The sequence below is a fragment of the Theropithecus gelada genome, chromosome X, assembly GCF_003255815.1.
Source record: "Theropithecus gelada isolate Dixy chromosome X, Tgel_1.0, whole genome shotgun sequence".
Taxonomy (NCBI): domain Eukaryota; kingdom Metazoa; phylum Chordata; class Mammalia; order Primates; family Cercopithecidae; genus Theropithecus; species Theropithecus gelada.
Genome location: NC_037689.1, coordinates 117,740,574 through 117,763,297, shown reverse-complemented (window position 1 = coordinate 117,763,297; position 22,724 = coordinate 117,740,574). Strand labels below are relative to the sequence as shown.

Sequence of the window (22,724 nt, the reverse complement as noted above, 5' to 3'; positions counted from 1 at the left end):
ACACTTCTGTATGGTTTGGTTAAATTACTTTATTATGTATGACTATTTTAAGAGGGAGGCAGTAAAGAAAATGACTCTAATGAAGAATTAGAAATATGTTGGGATCAGGGATCTGTTGCCTAGCAGACTTTAGACTGAGGCAGCTTCCAAGGAAAGAAGGAAAGTTTCCTGCTACAGCCTAGCCCCTGAGTTGAATAAGGGATTGGAAACATTTATGTCTTTAATTGCAATTGCCATTAGAGATTTGCTCTGGGAGACAGTTTGTGGCTAGATGTCCCTTAAAGCCATTTAGCCAGACTTTCATCAAACATTTTCAAAGTTTCTCTTTGAATTTTGATTCTGTCCCTCCCTCCCCCTGAAAGTTTCTCTTAGTGTTCCTCTCCTACACAAACAAACATAACAGTTTATACCAGGACTCAACCTTGATTTAAAAAAAAAAAAAAGGCTGCTCTCACAAAGCAGTCTAATGAGAAACCAGAGCACAGAGACTACAAAAGAAAAAATGCCCAGAAATGAAACAACTTTTAGTTTTATCCTCCTATGACTAAACCCCAAGAGTCAAAAAGAGAGGAGAGAGAAGAAAAACAATATTTAACTAACAGGTTGTCAATTGTCAAGTTTTCCACCCACATGGCTGCCCAATATTCCTCTGGGAAAATCAGTGATATGGTCTAGAAAGAGAAAATCGTACATTTCTTTTTTATTTCAATTTATTGTTGTTGACAACTCCTCAAGACAATATAAATGTTTTTTTACATGTTGATCCCCAGAAAATAGGTGCCTAAGAAAGGTTACTTTAGGATAATGATTTCAGGGGCGTAGAAGGTGAAAAATCATAACCAAAGTCCAGCATGGACAAAACCATGAAAACATTTGGAAATAATATTTCTCATTGACAAGCAAGTAAAACCAAGTGCATTGCAACAGATGGCATACAAATCAAATCCTGATGCAGCACAATATGGGGAACTATTTAAATTAATCTACTAGAAGTTTATTGAACAGTTAAAATATAACTTTAATGAATATATTATCACATCCAGTTCTGTATAGTAAAGCTATATTTTTCATGTCTTAGCTGACAACACAAACTATCTTAGTGCCCTTCAATATTGCTTTGCAATTGTGGACACAATGGATTCCATTGAAAGAGAAATATTGTTTGACAAATGATTCATAATTCCTTGTCTAATAGTCAATGCATTTAACAGGATCATGTATTATGTATAAAATATAGCACCAGTAGTTGAATTCCTGTGAAATGTTAACTATTTTAACTCAAAATTTACATATGTTTCAAAATGTTTGGGATATCATTCATTGATTTTTAAGAAGATGGTACTTTCTGGTAAGCAGCAGCTCAGAGTAGAAAGAGCACTGGACCTGGAGTCAGATGCAATGCAAGTTGTTTTTTCTAAACACTCTCTAATATCCTTTCCAGATCTAACGTTCTATTATCTTTTACTACTGAATCTTGAGAGTTTGATTGTTTGAGGTAATTTTCAAGTGGTTTAAAAGTTGTTGTCTTTTTCATTTTGTTCCTTTTATTTTTAAAGGTTAGTTTTGAAAATTGAATTTGTTAAGAAAATGGGTTGAGAGGAGGCAGTTTCATTGTATGTTTGTTTGTTTTTGTATTTCCCATTAACCTACTGTAGAAGATCCTATATCTTCTATTACTTATTAGTAGTGGTTGGCCTCCCTCTACTCTGTCAATAAGACTTTGAAGGTGTCTGGGAAGGAGATTCCAAAGAGGAACAGCAATTCTTTCCGCCACAATGCCAAGAGAAAAAACACTGTTAGGGACTAGATTGGTGTGGTATGTTTACATGACTGGCTTCAATTCCCAAGATTAAATAGCTTAAAATTTCTTAAGCAAGTTCCCTTAACCCAATGTTGCTTTCATTCTCATGTTTCCTTTTCCCAACCCTACATGTGTTTACATCTCCACATCAATGTCTGACCAATAGAAAATCACATCTAAAATGTTCAAAATTGATCTCCCCAAACCTGCTTCTCTCTTGTATTCCCAGTCTTGATCAACAATGTCACCATCTTACCGGTTCTAGCCAAGCTCAAACCTTTGGAGTCATTCTCCAAACTCCTCCTTCCTTATTCCCCATTCCACAGTCTTGTCCTTCTCCAATCACCCTTCACATAGTGGTTGCCAAGTGCTCTTTCTAAAATACAAGCTGGGTGCGGTGGCTCACGTCTATAATCCCAACACTTTGGGAGACTGAGGCAGGCAGATCACTTGAGGTCAGGAGTTCGAGACCAGCCTGGCCAACATGGTGAAACCCTGTCTCCACCAAAAATACAAAAATTAGCTGGGCATGGTGGTGTGTGCCTATAATCCCAGCTACTTAGGAGGCTGAGGCTGGAGAATCACTTGAACCCGGGAGGTGGAGGTTGCAGTGAGCCGAGATCGCACCACTGCACTCCAGCCTGGGCGACAACAGCGAAACTCCATCTCAAAAATAAATAAATAAATAAATAAATAAAGTAAAATAAAATAAAATCCAAATGTGATCACAGAGCCTCCCTGATTAAAATGCTTTAATTACTCATTTTCACCTATTGGATAAAACTCAAAGTCCTCTTTCCGTCCCTGAATACCTCTCTAGCTCGATCTCTTGCCACTCCCTGCCATTCCTCTGAACCCTTGTCATTCCAGTTACATAAACTGCTCACAGTTACCCAGACACACCATGGTCTCTTCATGACTGTGGCTTTGCATGCGAAATTTCCTCTGCTACTTTCTCAGCTCAAGGTATTTTCCCTCATGTTCCCATAGCTTTCCACATACTAGTTTTTTAACTCTCATTAAACTATATTTTATAACTTCTCCACTTGCTTGTCTTCACTACCAGACTGCCAGTTCCCTGTTTTGGGAGAAAGGAAACATCATAGAGGAGATTCAGACTTTGGATGCTCCTATGTGGCATTTGAACTTGCTTCGGACCCTGATACACTATACTATTCCCTGATGCTTGCTTTTTTTTTCCTTCTTCTTGTGCCAGCCCTCCCCCTGGTGGAAGTGTTAAGAAGCGGTGGAGTGATCAGGTGACCAAAGATAAGACAAAGTGACCTGGCTGATCCACATCCTGGATACGCATCTGCCTCATGTCATTTTTAAAGTAAATGCTAAACTTGCTAATGGGTCTCGGCTTTTGCCTGGCCTGGCAGGAACGTTCTGTCTTGTCATGTATTCATTGACAGACTCTGATTTCAATTTCCAGAGCTGTAGCAGAAGGTCAATGTAACCACCTCTGATGGTCTCAAAAAACACCATGCTATAGTCAAACAAATAGCCCAAGAAGAACTAGCTGGTGGGAATCTTCTTCCATGTTGTCTCCTCTGCCTGAAGCTGAGAAAAACCTGTTTGCAGGAATGTTTGCCTTTAGACGATTACACCAGAGAGCAAGGAATCAAACACCAATCATATCCATATGCTAAGTGTTCTCCCCAGTTGCAGTGAGCCCCACCTCTTTAAAAAGTCACAGGGACAGTCTTCATCTCTATCCCAGGACAATATCCTGTTAGGACTGCTTTTTTCCCAGTTGAAAATAACCTAGTCTTTGAATAAGCATTTAGTTGTCTGTGGGAGGCAGAAGCTTCCTAAGCACCTCTGGATATAGAGGTCTTTAGATATAATGGTCTAGGTTGTCTAGGTTGGTCTGAGTGGTGATTCCCAGGGAAAGACCTTGCCAGGCAGGTTTTATTTTCTTCAGAGACAGGTTCTCACTCTGTCACCCAGGCTGGAGTGCAATGCAGCTCACTGCAGCCTTGACCTCTTGGGCTCAAGTGATCCTCCTGCCTTAATCTCCCGAATAGGTGGGACTGCAGATGCATGCCACCATACCCGGCTTAGGCAGATTTTTAAAAAATATGTTAGATTATTAGCCTGGTTGGGAGGAATCTGACCTCTAAAACCAACAGAATTTTAGAAAACATGATGAATTTATAATCATAATAGAAATTCTCCTTGATGGCTATTGCATGGCTATTGTAAATTTTACCAGATACTGTGTTTATGCTACAGGGAGACTACCAGCAGCAAGAACAGGTTTTAGTTTTAAGTGGAGGGAAAGGAAATTAATAAACTCTGTTTGTCATCAGGAGAGACTACCTTTAAAAAAATCAAACAGCTTCCACAATGTCATTTTATACACATGTCATAGGCAAGGAAAGATGATCTGCTGTCTTAGATGTCCATCTGGCTGTGTCCTATCTGAAGAAAAAGAATTCAAGTGCTACCAGAGATACCATGAGATAAAACAGAAACAGAACTGGTAAGAATGGTCCCCTGAAGTTCTTAGGTTTCTATGTTCAAGGTAAAGATTACCCTGCCCACAAAACGATCATTGATGACATCATTTATGATGCCTTTGCCCTTCAGTTGGCACTGCACAGGCACTGCTTGGTTCTTCACCACGTCTGTAAAGTGCATTGCCACCAAGGGGGATGTGTAGTTAACCTGTAGGTAGAAGAACAATAAATTCTAAGTGTGGGGAGGTGGTAGGAGGGAAGTGATCAGATAATCACTGCAGGATGATGCCCCTCACAAAGAGAACTGAGCAAATCCCATGATGCCAATTCTCAAATGGCCAAAGCAACTGACATACTCTCCTTGCGCTGGGAAAGTGTGGGAAAATCATACATTTCTCTGATAAGTCACTGTCAAATATCTGATTGTCCTCTGGGAAAAACCAATTCTGACTCAGCATGATATGATTTTTCTGGAGATCAGACCATGAATTAAACCAAAACTAGTGTCTATTGAGTCCTTTTGTTGGGGACTGACCCCAGCACTTCAAATGGGAGAAACAGAAGCGTGATTATTAATGCAGGTTTAGGCACATTGGTAGTAATTTATCTTTCCTGACTCTGCCACTATCTAGCTGTAAGGTCTTGGGCAAGTCACTTTTTCTCTCTGAACCCCAATTTTCCCATTTGTAAACTTAAAAGGTTAAACTAGGCCATATATGAGATTCTTTCGGATATGGAAAGGAGTGTGGTTGTGATAAGAATTGGTAGAGGGAGCTCCTGGTTATGGCCAGCAGCTATTTACCCCTCTACTATCTCCTGCTCCCTAATTCTCATAGATCCCAGCCAGCTCTTCCTTTGTCACTGAGCCCTTTCTGACAGCAATGACTAAAGGGGATACAGCTTACGTGAGTCAGTTTGCCGTAGTAAGGGTAGTAGCGGAGGTCAAAAGAAGCCGACTCTGGGTAGTAACTGATGGATCGGATGTCATTTTCATCACCTCTCTGTAAGCAAAAGCAGGTATATGTGGGGTGCTGGGTCACAGAGTGGGTTAGAGTCTGAGCTAAAGGGAGTTGTACCTCAGGCGAAATCACTGTGTGACCCATAACCAACTGTTCCAGGAAGACCATGAAAGCAGAATGGGGCAGAGCTCAGCCGTGACCTGTCCCTAGAAGAGCATTTTTAGGGAGTGACTGTGCCTTGTCTTTTCAGTTCAAAGGATGTTGAATAGAAGGCCTGAACTGAGGAGGCCAAAGGTGCTCAGTATGGCTCTCTGTTGGCTTCTGGGGGACCCAGACAGAAGCAGTCCAAAGGGCTTGCAGTATCTGATGCTGTTCTGGAAAGAGGCCCGACAACTCCAGCCTTTCTCCAAAGAATCACACTGAGCCTGGGACACAGTCTTGGACTTTGGAGCTGAGGGAGATATATGTTAGAACATATTTAGTAAATCCCACTCCATGATTTGCACACTGCAGGCTCGGTTCTATTGGAAGTCAGATCAAGTGCATAGGTACCTGATACACAGGCACACAGCCTACAGTTGGCTCACCTAGACTCATGTCTCTGACCATATTCTCTGTAGTGCTTAATTACAGTAGGTGGGGTCAGAGGGGTAAGCAACAAGAGTTTGGGTATGCAAATGATTAAAGTAAACAGGTCTACCCTTATCACATTATGTCAGGCAGGGGGTTGCCCATTCTGCGATACATTCGGCTTGCCCTAAACAGCAGAGGTCTGGGGGCTAGTAAGGACAAATAGTGCATCACTACTAGTAAATTACTCACTAAGGTCATGTGATTACTTCTGTCAATATACTTTAATTGTTCTTGGTACAAACTAATCTCTCCTTAATTTATTCTAGTCATTACCTTATCCTGCTTGATTTCCACAAATGGGTGTGGGTTTGACCAGTATTGTTTATTATAGAATGTATAGAAATTCTTAATATATGTGTTTAAAAGGACATAAAATATGTAAGGAAGTAGCTAAAAATAATAATTAAAACATTAAAGCAATTTTAGAAAGGACAGTTCTCAGCAAGGTTTGATGTAAGCTGAAAAACAAACAGCTTCCATTAGGGAACAATAAGTAGAACTCTGTCCAGTTAATACGCTAGCTTAAGACTAAGTTGGTCTTTATGATTTACTTGTAATACATTCTTCTAAAAAGCAACGAAATTTATTTTTCGTGAAGGTCTGGGGAATCAGTTCGCATAGTTTGTAGTCTCACCTCACACTGTGAATATTTACACATATACATGACAACAGAATGTGCTTCCTACCTTGTTCATTTGGCAAGGACTGCCGGACCTTTCAGAGCTCATCTTCACTTTTCATAGCACTTGTAATACTTGATTGTCTTGATTTCAGAGACAGAGCCGTACTCTTACCTCAACACTTCTAACACCTAGCAGAGGATCTGATATATAATAAGTGATCAATAAATGCTTGCTGAATGTGGGATATTGGCTGAATAAATGCTGCCTTTTGCTGTTTTCTGATCTGCCACCATGAAGACTGAAGTTTTCAACTGTATTTCTCCTACTGAGAATGGGATTACCAGGTCTCACGTATTTGCAAGACAACTATCCAGGTCTGGGGGTGCAGCTGATGTCACAGAACAGGAGAAAGCTACTGCCTGTTTAAGAAGTAAACCCAAGATCTAAGGGCTTTTTCCTACAAGGGAGCTAATTGGTACAGATGAGATAGAAGTTAATGGTCCCTCGAAGGACAGTTAATTAGCATATTAATCGAGTTCTGTTTATACTTCCCTTATAGTCATTTGTGATTGCAACACCCAGTACCACTGGTCATTGCTGCAAAATGTGAAATTCAGTTTTAAAATCTGGAAACTAATGACTCTAATGAAAGCTGTTTGTTTAGTTCAAAGAAACAAGTAATTAGAGCTAAGCAAAAGTGTACACAGAATCTCAATTAATGACTTGGCACACTGTTGTTCCCCGCTGTGGCCCCTAGCTGAGGTTCATTCTTTGGTTTTCACAAGTATTAACCATGACACACTGACTGACACACACACACATACACTATACACACAAACACACATGAGTGGAATGCTTTCTGGAAAGAGGAAAACCTGAAGGAACTAAAGAGAGGTGTAGTTATGAAAAGATTAACCTTTTCCTTAGCCTACCATCCATGTGTAAGTCCTTGAAAGGGATGGACTACCTTTTTGCGTGAAACAGATGTGCTAACAATGCTTACTCAAAAGGCCTCTTTACCTGGACTTTGCAGGAAACCTTCACAGGATCTCCAAGCTCAGGACGAAAGCCTACAACCTATCAAAAGAAAACCAGTGGTTTTTTTTTTAACAAAACATATTTGACAGTAAAAATTGGGGCTTTTCTAACCCTCCTCCCAATCATCCTTCCTCAGGCATATACTTCATCTATTTCGCCTTCTCAGAAATGTTACAAAAAGCAAAAAATGCAAAACATCTTTAGAGCTAAGCAGCTCAACTTACTCCGTGTTGTATTTATGCCTGATATTTACACACAAGGGGAAACTTCAGCAAGTCAACTCTAAAGATGTAAAGAACTTTCTAATTTCAAGAGGGGTGTGACTGATAAGGCTCTGCCACACCTAAGTCATGACAGGATGGAAGAAAAATGCATTTTTATGATGTAAGAACTGTCCCCCATGCCACCCTCATGTCAATCCCCTGTTTCAAACAGCTCAGTATCTGATTCCTTATTTAAAATACTTTTTAAAAACTTAAAGATGAGGTCTCACTATGTTGTCCAAGTTAAACTTGAACTCCTAAGCTCAAGCAATCCTCCTTCCTCAGCCTCCCAAGTAGCTTGGATTATAAACTCGAGCCACTGCACTTGACTAGGACCCCATTCTTGACAAAGGCCATCAAGCAGCAGGTTTGGGAGTGAAGGAGAAGAATGGCCACAGGAAGTGCTTGGGGGAGGGGAGAAGAAACTGATAGGCTTATCTGGTTATTTGTATTTCTGATGCTGTCAGTAAAAATGACCAAACCTGTGGTGTGTGAAGACAGAGCCCAAGACAAATGGAGTGGCCAGAGCCCTCCTATCTAGTTCATTCACTTATCACCACCAGATATCAAAAGCCAATATACCCGGTTCATCTTTAGAAGGATGCAGGGCTGTCCAGTAGAGTATCCAAAAGTTGGGTCCTCCAGACCAGAGCAGTTCTTTAGGAAGGAGCGTTTAAACTGGCAGGCCTTCTTGTCCTCATCCTCATTGCCATCTTGGATGAAGTACTGCCCCGGGGGACAGTCTACATTCATTTCCTCTTGAAGACTGTCATTATAACCTAAAGCATGTGTGAGTGGCAACGGGTTATGTTAGACAGGTGCTACAGGGGAAGGCCATGCGTTCAGTAGTCCTCCCTCCCAAATTTCCTTTCTCCAGCTTGTTTGTATGCCTCTGAAAGCCCACTCAGTCTCCCTGTGACCTGGCATCAGGTACCCAACAGCCTTCATCGGCAGCCATCCCTCTAGGAAGTCTTCCTGACTAGTCACTTCAGCCCAGTTTGATTGCCTGTTCCCTTGCTTTTCATTCCCATGGAACTTCTGGATATCCATCTCTGGGTCCTATGTTAGTCACTTTATAATTTTTCTCTATTTTCCACCATTTCTTTTCAGATATGATAAACTGTAAACTTGGAAGGCTGTCCCTTCTACTTCTGAGAGAGAAATAGGCACATAGTTGGTAGATTTTGGAAGAGGGAATGAAATATTCAGGGTATGGTGTATATATAAGGAAGCTAAGTTGCTGGGTTAAATTTCCTTAACTTCACTTAGGAAACAAGGTGAACCCATTGGGTGGTTACAAATTTGGGTGGTCTTTTGGGATTGCCCTTATGGCCACCTGCTCCTGGTTCAGTAGCCCTCCCCCCCCCACCCCCTCAGCTGGCAATGGATCCAGAGGCCAGCCCAAGCAGCCACCTAGTTCTCTTGGGCTGGGGACCGACTCTGGTACTGTCTTTACTGGCAGGGCAGTGCCCACCCAATGTACATGGATTTGATTGCAATAGAGAAATAGTCCTGGGGAGACTGATTTGGGTAATAATAAAACTCCAGTCTCCTGCACAGCAGGCTGAGCATGAATTACTCTTTCTCTATTGCAATACCCCTGTCTTGATAAATCAGCTCCGTCTAGGCAGTGGGCAAGGTGAACCCGCTGGTCAGTTACAATGTCTCCCTTTGAAGTCAGTGAGAGGCACCTGATTGTAAGAGAGTGAGAAGTATGAGTTGTGAGACAGAAGGAAAGTGGAAGAAGAGGAAGAGGAGGAGAAGGAGGTGGAGTAGGAAGGAGAGGCAGAGGAGGAGGCAGGGGAGGGAATAAGCCAGCTCTTCATCCTTTACAGAAGGAAGTTAGCACTGCAAAATAGAAGCATAAGTTAAAAGATAGAAACCAATGACAACCACGGGGTCTCTACGGGGATGGTGAGGGCATGAGATCTTGTCTACTGAGGCCTGAGACATTCAGGGTTAATGTCCTTTACATTGGATGGAATGTAACATGTGTCAAAGGATACATACATCAGGGAGCAAGCTTAAAGAGGCTATTTGTGAGGTAACTCTTTTTTTTTTTTTTTTTTTTTTTTTTGAGACGGAGTCTCGCTCTGTCGCCCAGGCTGGAGTGCAGTGGCCGGATCTCAGCTCACTGCAAGCTCCGCCTCCTGGGTTCACGCCATTCTCCTGCCTCAGCCTCCCAAGTAGCTGGGACTACAGGGGCCCACCACCTCGCCCGGCTAGTTTTTTGTATTTTTTTTAGTAGAGACGGGGTTTCACCGTGTTAGCCAGGATGGTCTCGATCTCCTGACCTTGTGATTTGTCCGTCTCGGCCTCCCAAAGTGCTGGGATTACAGGCTTGAGCCACTGCGCCCGGCCATGAGGTAACTCTTTGGGCTGCCAAATTTCATACATAAAACTGGGCTTTAGAAATTACTGCATTATTTCCAATTTGATTCTAAATGATGCAGCCCAGTTAGTCCTGTTAGACTCAGTCCCTATGTATTAATGTTCAAAGTAGCTCAGTATTTCAGAGGAGATTTTGCACCTATGATCTACCAGAGGTAAAACTCAAAACGTACTGCTGAATTCTCATCTAATAATATCAAACCCACAGGTTGTGACTTGGGTTTGATATTATTAATTGGCAACTGGGAATTTTAAACCTATCCAATTATGGCTATGCCTTTATTTTTTCTTTGACAAAGCTACATTTAATTCAAGGCTTTGTTTTAATTTTTTAGAACAAGAACTATGCTCAGATAACTTTCTAAATAGAGGCTGCAGTCATGTGCTCATTGTTTCTCTTGAGGTAGTTCCATTAAAAATAATGTGACATGGACATGACCCTTATTGCAAAATCCCAGTCCTCATGGGAGTGAAAGTGATACTCTGGGATGTCTATTTCAGAGATGTGCTTCTTTTTAGCAGGACACATTATCTACTCTTAGAAACTGAAAAACTAGTGCTTTTCCTAACATTTCCTGCTTCCATCATCATCAGGTCAGAATTGGTATTTCTCTGTCTACTAGCTTCTTGGAGGGATTTTCTCAGCAGGGAATCCGGCAATATATTTGCAATCACTTGCAAGCATTCTGAAACAAAAGAAGATACTGTGCTGGCCATGATGCCTAAAACATTTCTGTGGCTAAAAATAGAACTACATGGACTCAGATCCCGTCTCCCCTCATTTCACAGGTAAGGAATCTGAAACTCAGACTTACCCAAAATAACACTGGCCCTTACTGATATAAAGCTGAGTTTCTAACTCTTGGTCATATGACAGCAGTGTAGAATTATGAAAAGCAGCATTTCTCAAACTTTAAATTTCCTGCAAATTACCTGTGAATTTTTTAAAAATGCAGATTTTGATTCAGTAGCTCTAGAATGTGGTCTGAGATTTTGCCTTTCTAACAAACTCCCAGGAGATGCCCATGTTTTTGGTCCCGTTATAACACTTACAGCAGCGAAGGGTGTCAAGAACATGAAATGTGGATTCAAACACTGGTTCTGCTGCCAGAGTCTTTGATCAAGTTACTCCCCCTTTCTGAGTCTCAGTTTCCTCATTTATAAAATGAGGACGATCAACTTTATTATGCAGAGTTAAAGTTAAATGACCAAATTTATGTATTTAAATAACACTTCCTAGCACATGACAAGAGATTGTTCTCCTAATTCAGTGCACATGTTGTAATAGTAGCTGCCCCTAGAATGGATCAACCCCACTTCAACCAGGCCAGGACAACCAAGCCAGAATGACTGGCGTTTTTTCCCCACAAAGATTAGGTGCAGAAATGCAAACCCCACTGGAGCTCCTCTTTGATAGCTGCATAAAGAACCTGTGTGCTCTGTTAACCTTAACCAAGCTGCTACCTCAGATATTACCTTGTGAAAAGGTCTCCCACAAAGCCATTCATTTGCCCCTGAAAATTTATCTGATGACACTATAGAGATAGGCACCTCGAAAATATTTGGGATCAGAATGTTGGAGCGACTGCCACCCAGAGATTCTTCCTCTAACTCCTTTCTGGAATGCTGTTAAATAAAGACACTTGGCTAGGCGCAGCGAATCATGCCTGTAATCCCAGCACTTTGGGAGGCCAAGGCAGGCGGATCATGAGGTCAGGAGATCGAGACCATCCTGGCTACCACGGTGAAACCCCGTCTCTGCTAAGAATAAAAAAAATTAGCAGGGCGTGATGGCACGCACATGTAGCCCCAGCTACTCAGGAGGCTGAGGCAGGATAATCGCTTGAACCTGGGAGGTGGAGGTTGCAGTGAGCAGAGATCGCACCACTGCACTCCAGCCTGGGTAACAGTGTGAGACTCCGTCTCAAATAAAATAAATAAAATAAAATAAAGACACTTGCCCTCTCCCTTCAAGTTAGCCCATCTCCAAGAAATGACTTCTTTTATCTTGAGAAAGTTTAGAAGACAGAAACCTTCCAGCTCTGGAGAACATTCTTCTTTTCCCACCACTATTTCCCCCCAGAATTATCTTCTATAAATGATCATTATTGAGCCATCTGGATATGTTCAGGACTTAACTGGGTGCTGTATCGTGTTCAAGAAAAGAAAAATGTTCTCTGCCTCAAAGAGCTTATCTTGCTGGAAAATTGACTTGTATGCTTTCAAGACAACATGCAGTCACACACTAGAGCAATTCTGATTGTAGCTACAGGTGCTAAGGGGGATGCAAAGTAAGGACAGACCATGACGAGTTGGGGTTAGTAAGACTGGGATTCCTGGGCCAGGTGAATTTTGAATTTTGGATTCCCACACACCACCTTTCAAAAGAACTTTCCACTATTCAGAGGAACTTACTTACCCTGGAGAAAGCCATTTAGGCTAATCACATAATGCTGCCAAGTGTCGGGTTCAGAAACGTTGAAGTTGAAGTTAAGGCTATGGGCGAAGGGTCTGATCATAACGCCTGGCAATGAAAACAGGTCTTGGATATATTAACCCATTCTTGGGATAATTTTTTTTTGTATTGATTCCCATGAAACCATTTCCCCCCAAGCAATCAAAATAAAAAGAATCATAATTTGCCAAGTACCATTTTACTTTTCCTCCTAATAATTGAATCTCTAAGTCATTACCAGGAAGAGCCAAAGTTAATTGAGGCTGAACATGCTGTGCAAGCATATTTCTGTCCAGCAAGTTCTGACAACACAGGGCATCTGGGCACACTCACCAGGAGGCTTTACCCGCTCCGTGAAGGTTGGTATATAGGGACTGATGGTCAGAAATAGTGTGTACATGCAGAGGGTGATCACAGCAGCCAAGGAGGCATAGAAGAAGAAGTAAACGAGTAAGATCAGGCCTGCAGAGCAATCATAGATGAGAGTGGTCAGTGCTTGCCAACAAGCCCTTCCTCCCTGCTTGGACTCATGAACCAGAACCAACCCAACCAAAAAATGGCTCTTTAAAAAAATTCCCCAGATTCAGTATGTCCTTGCTTATTCAGATTTCACCAGTTTGGAGTCAGTGAGGCTTGTGTCAGGGGTCTAATTGCAGTTTACCTTTACAACATCTCCGATGGAAGGGCTTGCTGAGCAAATGATGGCCATGAACAAGAATACAATGGAGTGGAGTTTAAAGTACTGCAGAGGGCAAATTGCTTGAGAGTCCTCTGGGCAACCGTTGATGTCCTAAGTACAAATCATTCTTTGCTATTCATTAAAGTGGATGCCCTGAAGAGTCCTAGCAGCTTGGTTCCAATAATTATAGGTATTTGCAAGTGATGAAAACAGCATTTCTTTCCACGTAGTCTATAATTCAAACTTTTGATGAATTTCCACTGGACTTGCCTCCAGTCAAGGCAAAGTGAGGTTTTGCCCTGCTTATTTCAAATTTTATTCATCTTTATCAAAGATGAATAAAATGGCTCTGCTTTTCAAAAAGAACACTAACACAGGGTGGGGAAGGGAAAAGGAGGAAACGGTACCTAATCACTGACACTTGCCTGTGAACTTTGGCAAGTTATAGAACTTCCTTGCACCTCCAATTCCTTACAGGTAAGATGGGGATAAAAACAGCACTTACCTCAGATTCTTATCTATATCCCTAACAATATCTGAAATTCAGTCTTTCCTTACATCCTATCCTGACTGTACCACTTTCAAGCTGTTTAATCTTGGACATGCTGTTCACCTCTCTGGGCCTCAATTTCCTCGTCTGTACAATAATGGTACTTACTTCTTAGCATTGAATAATGCATATAAATAGCATAACACAGAGCCTGGCGAATACTAAATGCACCATAAGTGGCAGTCATCATCGGTTATTATTAACATTATTATTAGTGCTGTAGGACCAGAAGCATAGTTGTGTGAATTTTCCCTCTTTGGGCTGTATTAGGACTAGGTTTGTCCCAGGATTAGGCAACAATGAGTGAGGTGAATGAGCTTGAGATTGCTGCTGAGAAACTGTTTTCAAGCCCTCCTTGGGGCTCTCTCAGGCAACAACGTTTGGCTCTGTTCATAGCAATGACATGATGTTGGACCTACAGATTTGAACTGAATTATGAACCAAAAACTGGAACAAACCACTTAACTTTGCTGTACCCCAAACTGAATCCAAATATTAATTTTTAAATTGAACCATGAACCAAATAAAATTAACCAAAAAGGTATTGTGGAACGGAGAAAAAACCCATAGTAATCTGACTGGAAATGGAACTGACCCTTTTTATTTTATTAAGATGAACTAAAGCAGAACTGGAACATGAACACATTGATTCAGTTGGAGTCCCTGGAGAATAAACGACAGCACCTGTGTGCCTGTGATACTTGGCTGCTGTCCACTGGCTATCTAATGGGATTTGCCCTGTGTTTCTGCCTCCATTCCTTTACCCCATGCCCATCCTGGGAATGGATCAACAGCTAGAGCCATCCATGGAGATCAAAAGACTCAGTTTCATGGATGAAGGGAAAGCAATGGAACACAGGTACATTCCTTTGGAGATATCTTCCTTTTTTCCCAGGATGTGTGACCAGGAAGTTGTAGATAGGAGAATGACACTAGCAATAAGTCCCCTTAGCCTCACCCAGGAGTTGGTGCCCTAGAGTTTATGATAGGTAATCACAGACTGAGATAGTTAGCTCAGCCACCCCCAGGCAAAACCAAGCACAGTCCCCATCTGAACCCATTGATCCCTCTGACACTTTCTGCCCTGGATGTCCAAGTATTACTTGGGTCTTTCCTCCAGGTACTCTAGGGTTCTTTCCTCAATGCCCCCACCCAGGCTTGGACAGACCACTGAGTAACCATGCTCCCAACTCTTCATTTCTCCCACTAAAACACCCTATCAGGTCCTGAGGCCCTACACATCAGGGCCTTGTTCGTTGTTAGAGTTCATGAAATGGGGCAGTGTTCTGGCAAAAGAATGAACTCTGGTGTTCATCCAACCAGGGTTTGAAATCCCAGCACTGCCACTTAGTAACTATGTGACTATAGGCAAGTTACTTACCCTCTCTAAGCCTCAGTTTCTGCATCTGTAAAATGGGGATAATAATATTACTACCTTGTATGATTCTTGTTGGTATCCAGTAAAATAACATAGAGTTTCCAAGAATAGGGATGTGCAGGTACCAAAGAAAAGGCCCAGATTATATTCATAGGCCTGGTAAATATATTGGGCAGGTTGATGTCCAAGTTGGGACAGCATTAGTAAGTGCACAAGTAGGCACCTTGTTCTCAGGAAAGAAGACAGCAAGGCATGTGCTCTATGGCTGAAGCATTAACAGTACCATTTGCCCTTTGCCCAGGGTAGCCCAACAGAAGAATTCCTGGGCTCTACTTAGACCTGCTACTCAGAGGTCTGGCTATGGCTTATCACGCAGTGTCGCTATTACCATATCTTCTCTGGGCACTTGAACCTTCCTCCCTCATCCCCACTTATTGGCCTATGTATTGTCTTTCACAGAAGCAATTTGGATCAGCTCATCTGGTGAAGTTCTAATGGCTGGCTGTTTAGGCTCCCCCTCCCAGAATCACACTTGCATTTCACAAGGCTTGTTTTTCCAGTCCTCTTTAGGCAAGGGAGAAACAGCTGTGCACCCTTGGAGCCCCAGTGAGTGTCCAGTATTTGTCTGCAGCTTCCAGAATGTCGGAATGTTCCTTAAATGGTACATTTGTTCCAGTTGAGAGTTTGTGGGATGGTCAGGGGTGGGGCTGGGAATTGGGGAAGGGCGAAGGGAGATGAGAGTCCCACACCTGCTATTCCTAATTCCAGGAAACAGAGCTGACTGTTTCACCTTGACTGAGCTGAATTAGCAACATTAACTATGAGGGAAAGAATTCTTAGCCAAGGGGCCTTTAGAAGACATGGCCATCAACTTCAGCAACCTAGACCCTTGGCACTAGGGGACTGTTATTTCATCCTTGGCATCCTCTATTTTTTTTCTTCTGTGGATTGACTGAGTTCCAAACCAGCAGCTGCTCTTTTTCTGGGCTGTGCAGAGACTGTGGCAAGTGTGAATTTTACCACTGGCTAAATCTCCTGAGGAGAAGGCTCAGCATTAATAGTTTAAGAGGTGGGTAAGACTGTAGGAGGGGAGTGATGGGGAAGTTGTGGAGTAAAAATGATGGCAGCATATGATGCAAAGAGGAAATGCTAAGGAATATAAATTCTGCCATTGATAAAACATGTCTATCATAGCAGAGGAAGACATCCACAAGCTGGGGCCAGGGACACGCCTCCTGGGTCTCCTCTGACATTACCAGGTGATAAGGCCTCATAAAAACACTTGGTCAGGTTAGCAGGCATTTGAGTCTCATATCTTACAAGAAGTCTTCTGCATAGTTCTTTCAACTTTACAGTTTTAACATCTAATTGGAGTCTCACTCTGATCCTGTGAGAGAAGCAAGTCAGGGATTGTTTTCCTCATTTGGCAGGTGAGGAAACTGAGACTCAGAGAGGGGAAATGATGAGTCCAAGGTCACATGGATAGAAAGTGACAGGACTGGGACTTTAAAAAGTCATGTGCTTTTTCAATTCATTCTCACTGTCTCTCTGCATTGCAACTGATGTTGAGCCCAGTGAGTTTCAGTTACACAGTCAAGTTTGTTCATCCATTTGGAGTTTGTTCTGATGGAATCTGTCCACAGTCTAGGCATTTCCCTAGGCATTGATGCCTTTACATGAAGTGCAAAGAGAAGTTCACAGACAAGCCCATCCAGCGTATGGTAAAGGAGCCCTGGACACCACACCAAAAGCAAAGGACACCAGACTTTGGCATTGGAACTATTGGGACTTACTCCAACTCTGACCTGTTCGGGCCAGAAACATCCTTCTCTCTGGATCCCACAGGTATTCGTTCATGACCTGCAATTTCTGCCACCAGGCATTGCCTGTTGGCTGACCCTGACCCTCTTCCTCCTCCTTTCCCTCCTCTTCCTCCTCTTCTTTCTCCTCCTCTTCTTCCTCCTCCTCTGACTTGGGCACCACTGTCACCCGTGCCTCTTCTTCTGCTTCCTCCTCTTCATCTGCTAAGTAGTTCTGGTTCACTTCATCCGGATCATCCTGGAGCAGTGACAAAACATAACACCCTTTTTGAAAAAAAAAGTACAATGATGCATCCCACCAGCCAAAAATAAATTGAAATGACTCAATATTTGGAGATGCTTCAAATTTCCACTTCCCCATAAACATACATGTTGTTACAAGAGGTGGATTTTCTTTCTCTCTGTTCTTTTGGAGGAAATATCCTTTCTATGACCCATTTTGACTCAGTATTCTTTCCATAGAGGTGCAAGTTTTATTCTCAGCTTCAGGCATTTGGGCTCTTCTCCAAGGACTGTTCATATCACTACTGTGTTCTGGGCCTTGACCTCCCACTTAACCTTGGCCTATCAGAGCAGAGGTGAGCTCACACAGGAAGAGGGTGGAATAGTCTTAGACATTGTGTCCGTGATGGCAAACTTTCAGTCCAAGTCAGCTTTATCCTAACACCCTGTACACATTCAGCTGCTCAACTTCACCATTTTAAGTTGTGTCTAAAAATAGCCCGGGATGGACATCAGGAGGAGAGGCCAACTACTGTACCCCTCCTCAAAACTTAGCCTTCCTTCCCAACAGAAACAATAGATGGGAAGTTATTAACTGCTTCTCTGATTATTGCCCTAGTTTGAATTTCTTCCTACCTTAAATTGGTTGGAAAGACCATCTGAGAGCTGGAACCCCAGGCTTCCTTAGTCCCCCCTCTATGCCTTAGGCAAAAAGCTGGGCACGTAATACATACTCAGCACATATTTGTTGATTGACTGATTGCAGCCATTACTTTAGATTTGAAACTGTAATCTTCTCTGAGTGATTCTAAGAAAATTAAACTGAAAAAGAGAGAGGGAGAGAGAGAAACCTAGACTTCACCAAAGTGGTGTTTCAAATACCTCCCAACCACAGGCCGGAGAATTGTATCTTTGCTCTTTGGGGGTTTGCCAAGGCTTATTGCAGCAGCAGAAAATGAGGCTGCCCTCCCTTCTCTGCTGTCCAAGTCAGAAGAGTTGCGGGGCTGTGCACCTGTTGGGGTAGGATGTGTCAAACACTAGAGACCAGGGGCTCTGTGCTGCTCCCTCCCTGCCTGATCCCTCAAAGGCCATTTAGAGGGCATTCGGCTGAAAATGCTGCCTTTGCTGGGGGGAGGAGGGCTCAGCAAATTGGATTGCTCAGAATTAGTAAAAGTGATACAGAATGACAAGGCTCAGCTCTCAGCATTCGGTCTGCACAGCACTATCTAGCTCTTGATTATAAGCCCTCTTGAATTGCTCTCTAATTTGTTCCAATGTACAGCTCTATATAAAATATCACATCAGAACCGACAGGGACCTTCAAGATTTACTTATCCATCTGAGGCCCAGAGATGGGACAGGATCTAGCCAAAGCCATGCAGTAAATTCATGATAGAGTTGACAGTCTTGGAACCTGTGTCTCTTGATATCCTGGACAATGATATTTCTCCTCTATCACATTAAGCACAAGTGCCTAGAGGTAGCTTAGCAGATTAATGAAACACAATGCTTTAGGTTCTGTGTTCCTAAAGGATTTTAGGGCTCACGCCTATAATCCCAACATTTTGGGAGGCCAAGAAAGGAGGATCATTTGAACTCAGGAGTTTAAGGACAGCCTAGGCAACATAGCAAGACCCTGTCTCTACAAAATTTAAAAAATTAACCAGACATGGTGGCGTGCACCTGTAGTCCTAGCTACTCAGGAGGCTGAGGCAGGAGGATTGCTTGAGCCTGGGAGGTCAAGGCTGCAGTGAGCTGTGATCATGCCACTGTACTCCAGCCTGGGTGACAGAGTGAAACATTGTCTCAAAAAAACACACAGAAAAAGATTTTAGGTGCTTATTATAATCAAGGATGGCTGACTGACAGGCTCACAGTGTAAGGCTTAGGAAAATAAACTTCATCCATCACTCAATGTTGAATGGATTAATGCATGTTCTTAATATCTTTCACTTGTGTGTGAACCTATGTACACATTTAAACTCCCAAACTACATTTTGAGCACCCAGAGGGAGAGTCCATATTTTCTAGCCTCTCGATGGCCCTCCACAGTGTAAAGCTGACCCAGTATGTCCTAACCAAATATCAGTGATACCTGCCTGACTTAAAATTCCTGATGCAGGACTCTGCAGGAATGCTTTCACAGAGATTGTCACCCTAACTGAGCTGTCATGTATATCACAGTGGGTAGCAATCACGGTCCCCAGAGAATCTACTGCACCCGAGAATCTCAGTGAATTTGAAGTATAACACTTCATTGAGGAGAAATATATATTCCCTTTACATTTCCTGAACAATTTTCTTTTCTTTCCTTGTTACGATGCCTGCCTTCAACCTTCCACAGAGGAGGCAGCTGGTCTAGGCCTCAGCCTGATCTTATTTGTAGATATGGGCTCTCATGATAATCCCATTACAGATGGCTTGTCATTAAAGCTTTACCCTCCTGAGAAGAATTAATCTTCTCACGGCTAATTTGCCCTTACAGCTCTCACACCCGAGAGGCTGTGAGAGGTTCCTGAGCTTTGCTTTAGGAACCTCAAATCTTTTCTCCTCTCCTCTGCTTCCAGGTAAAGGAGATGGTCACACTGTGCAAGAGAGACCTTCCCCAAAAGATCCTCATTAATTAAATGTAAAATGTATCTTTGTGAAACTATTTAATGAAATCCAATAGAAAATCCTTTGGTAATGAGAATGCTTATCCCTAAGATTCTGTTTTGTCACTTTCCTAAAGTGACACTACCCTCATGTGATACTGTGTGTGAGTGTGCTGGGGTGTGGTAGTGGGTGTGCAATGGGGTCATCAGGTTTCCCTAAAAGAGAAGAGTCTGAAGAACAGAGGGTGGCTCCATTTTGAGCAATCTAAATATATAAACATATAAACAAATATATAAATGAACAGTATGACCCAAAGGATAAATTTTAAATTTGTGCCCTGCATTGAGCAGTAATACACCATAAACATTTGAATGGCTGGTTAATTTTAAAAGAGAAATTAGCACAGGATTGCATTAATTTCTTTTTAAATTTGATCAAGTATTATAAGGATCAAGATCCCCTGATGCATTTAAAATCCAAGCCTCTTGACAAATAACTGAAATTATACACAACATTTTAGCCAGATTACGTAGAAAAGAAGGCAAGTAAGAAATAGTTTTATACCCCTGCAGATTGTAACTGTTCTGAGAGCTGGAAGAAACTTTGGGGGAAGTTAAATAATTCTTTGAATTGTGGCTAAAAAGCTAAGAGAAGCCCTCTGTAGGTTGATAGGAACTTAGAATAATGTATGTTTTCTTCTGCGGGCTGTTAACAGTTTTCACTTAACTCCCTGGTTACATAAGTGGCCATACCCAAAGAAAAATGGCTTAGACTTTGTTTCCTCCTGGGGCTCAGATCACAATCCTCTCTGGGGAACATTTCAAAATCCTCTCCCCAAAAAGTACTGCGTGTGGCATACATTAATGTCTTATAGCAAAATAAATGCAAAGAAACTTTTGGATCAAATAATTTGTGATACACCCTGGAGATAAACGGTGAGACCAAAACAATGTATATGTGTCTGTATGTTGGGCAGTGTGGCGTGGCAATCAGGATGGAAATGGGTAGCGGCAGATCGGGGGTTTGGAAGATGCATACTGCAAATACAATGGAAAGAGCACAAGATTAGAAGTGAGGATATTGCATTTTCACTTTGGCTCCTCCACTAACTTGCAAGTCACTCCTGTGCTCTGAGCCACAGTAGCCTCCTTTATATAATGAGGGGTTCTGGAGATATATTGTCTAGGATTCCTCCCAGCTCCTATTGGGGATTCTATGATTTTAGCTATAGTTTGGAATTTCTACTTTAGAAAGAGAGCAGCTGGACTCTAAGAAGCTACCACCCAAGGGTACTGAGACAGCTGGGTAGGCAGTGCCTTTCATTTCCTCTTCCTCTTTCCTTCCCTCTTGGCTAAATTTCTTGCCATTAGAATTAAATTTTTATACTCCAAAAGGTCTGTGAAAATTCTATACTCCCAAGAAAAGATTTTATAAGCCCGTTATTCTCTGTTATCTTCTCCTTCCCTTATCTTTGTTTCACAGGAAGAGGGGCTTCCTCCTTTTATCCAACAATTTAGGGTACCCGGGGGTGCTGGGAGTCACTGCTCCTTTTTGAAACCCTGGGTTTCCCTAAACTTCGCTGTTTATGCCCATCCCAAAGAGAGGCAGCAGTAAACCAAGGTCTGCACAGCCCCCAACCCACCCCATTAGAAAAAGCGGTGGGGGGCAGCAAAATATTCTGCTCTCCGGCACTCACGAGTCTGTAGCGATAACTGTAAGGAAAGGATGGAGCCCTTCTGGATCGGAGTTGCCTTCTCATGACTGTTCAGTGGGCAAAGACGCAGCAGAGGCAGGCAATCAGGTGAGAGTTCTGGAGCTTCTGCTGGTACAGGAGACACTGGTTGCTGGGGACACTTGGCGCCTGGTAAAAGTGAACCCTCCTGGCATGAGCCCTTCCCCAAAATAATCTAACATGTCCCTCTCTCATTGGTTGGCCCCTTCCCTGAATCAAGGGAAAGCCCTTATGGAAAAGCAAGCTCATCATTACAAGGAGGGGGAGATATTCTGGGTCACGAGGATGAGCAACTCACCCCCCGCCCCGCCCCCCTTTATGTGTCTTTCCACCCCTTGTCTTTCTCCAGTGCTTGAGATATGATGGGCCCAATGGAAATCTTAAGTCATGTTCTTCTCAATTGAGAGTTGGATATCAGTGCATGCAGGGGGTGGGTGTGGGTGGGAGTTGGGGGTGAGGGGAGACGGCCAAGAATAACTTGCCTTTTTCATAAGGCTGATCTCATGCAAAAGGATCTAGGATGTCAGGAAAGATTCCCTTTGCTCTCTCCCCCTACCCCCGCACACACTCTAAGCCACCTACAATATTTCTTATTTGTGTCAATCCATGAGCTTCTTAAAATGTGGATTATTCTTTCTGATTTTAGAAGCCAGGCTCCTACTTCATTCTTCACTGCCCCAAAGAGGGTCTTAGACATAAGGAAGCCTTTTTCTAGCCCACATGTCAGAGTGGCCCCATCAGTCACTGCCCCTCATACACACACCCCTCCAAATCCTGGCCAAATTTCTGTAGTGGTTGAGATCTATATTTATCCCTTAGCATCAGGGCAGGGAACAAGCCAGAACTTTGCAGTGTCAGTTTCCCAGACATATATAACTCCTGAAACCAACATGGGATCCAAAGAAAGGAAAAATTAGAAGAAACAGTTAAGAATATTGTATAGCATTTTTGGTCTGTTTGGAGTCCACCCCACTGGAGCCTGGGTGGTTAAAAGGCCTGGATGGAGTTTGCGATCCTTCCTTCACAAATCAAGCCCCATTATACTCAAGTGGCTGAGAATGTTGCAGATACTGACATTCTGGGCACATTCATTACTGAGAAAAACAGCACAATAGCTTAG

General features: G+C 42.6%; 1 protein-coding gene across 2 annotated transcripts; it reads right to left on the bottom strand.

Moving 5' to 3' along the window:
* Positions 1–680: 680 nt before the first annotated feature.
* ATP1B4 (ATPase Na+/K+ transporting family member beta 4) lies at positions 681–21,715 on the bottom strand. Of its 2 annotated transcripts, none has more exons than XM_025372936.1 (8): positions 21,569–21,715; positions 17,029–17,293; positions 12,962–13,090; positions 12,593–12,697; positions 8,365–8,561; positions 7,502–7,558; positions 5,172–5,267; positions 681–4,474 (listed from the first exon to the last, which is right to left on the bottom strand). In XM_025372936.1, exons 1-8 carry the CDS (start codon positions 21,629–21,631, stop codon positions 4,313–4,315), a joined length of 1,074 nt encoding a protein of 357 aa, XP_025228721.1. In that variant the 5' UTR covers positions 21,632–21,715; the 3' UTR covers positions 681–4,312. The 2 variants fall into 2 exon arrangements, with proteins under 2 accessions (XP_025228721.1, XP_025228722.1); XM_025372937.1 differs by having other exon boundaries at positions 17,041–17,293.
* Between the last annotated feature and the right edge of the window lie 1,009 nt (positions 21,716–22,724).

Coding starts and splice junctions, on each gene's coding strand:
- ATP1B4 (XM_025372936.1), bottom strand. CDS start 21,631: ATGAGAAGGCAACTCCGATCCAGAAGGGCTCCATCCTTTCCTTACAGT. Junction 13,091..17,028: donor CCGAACAGGTCAGAGTTGGA/GTAAGTCCCAAT, acceptor ATTGCTCTGCAG/GCCTGATCTTACTCGTTTAC. Junction 4,475..5,171: donor ACTACGGCAAACTGACTCAC/GTAAGCTGTATC, acceptor TTCTACCTACAG/GTTAACTACACATCCCCCTT.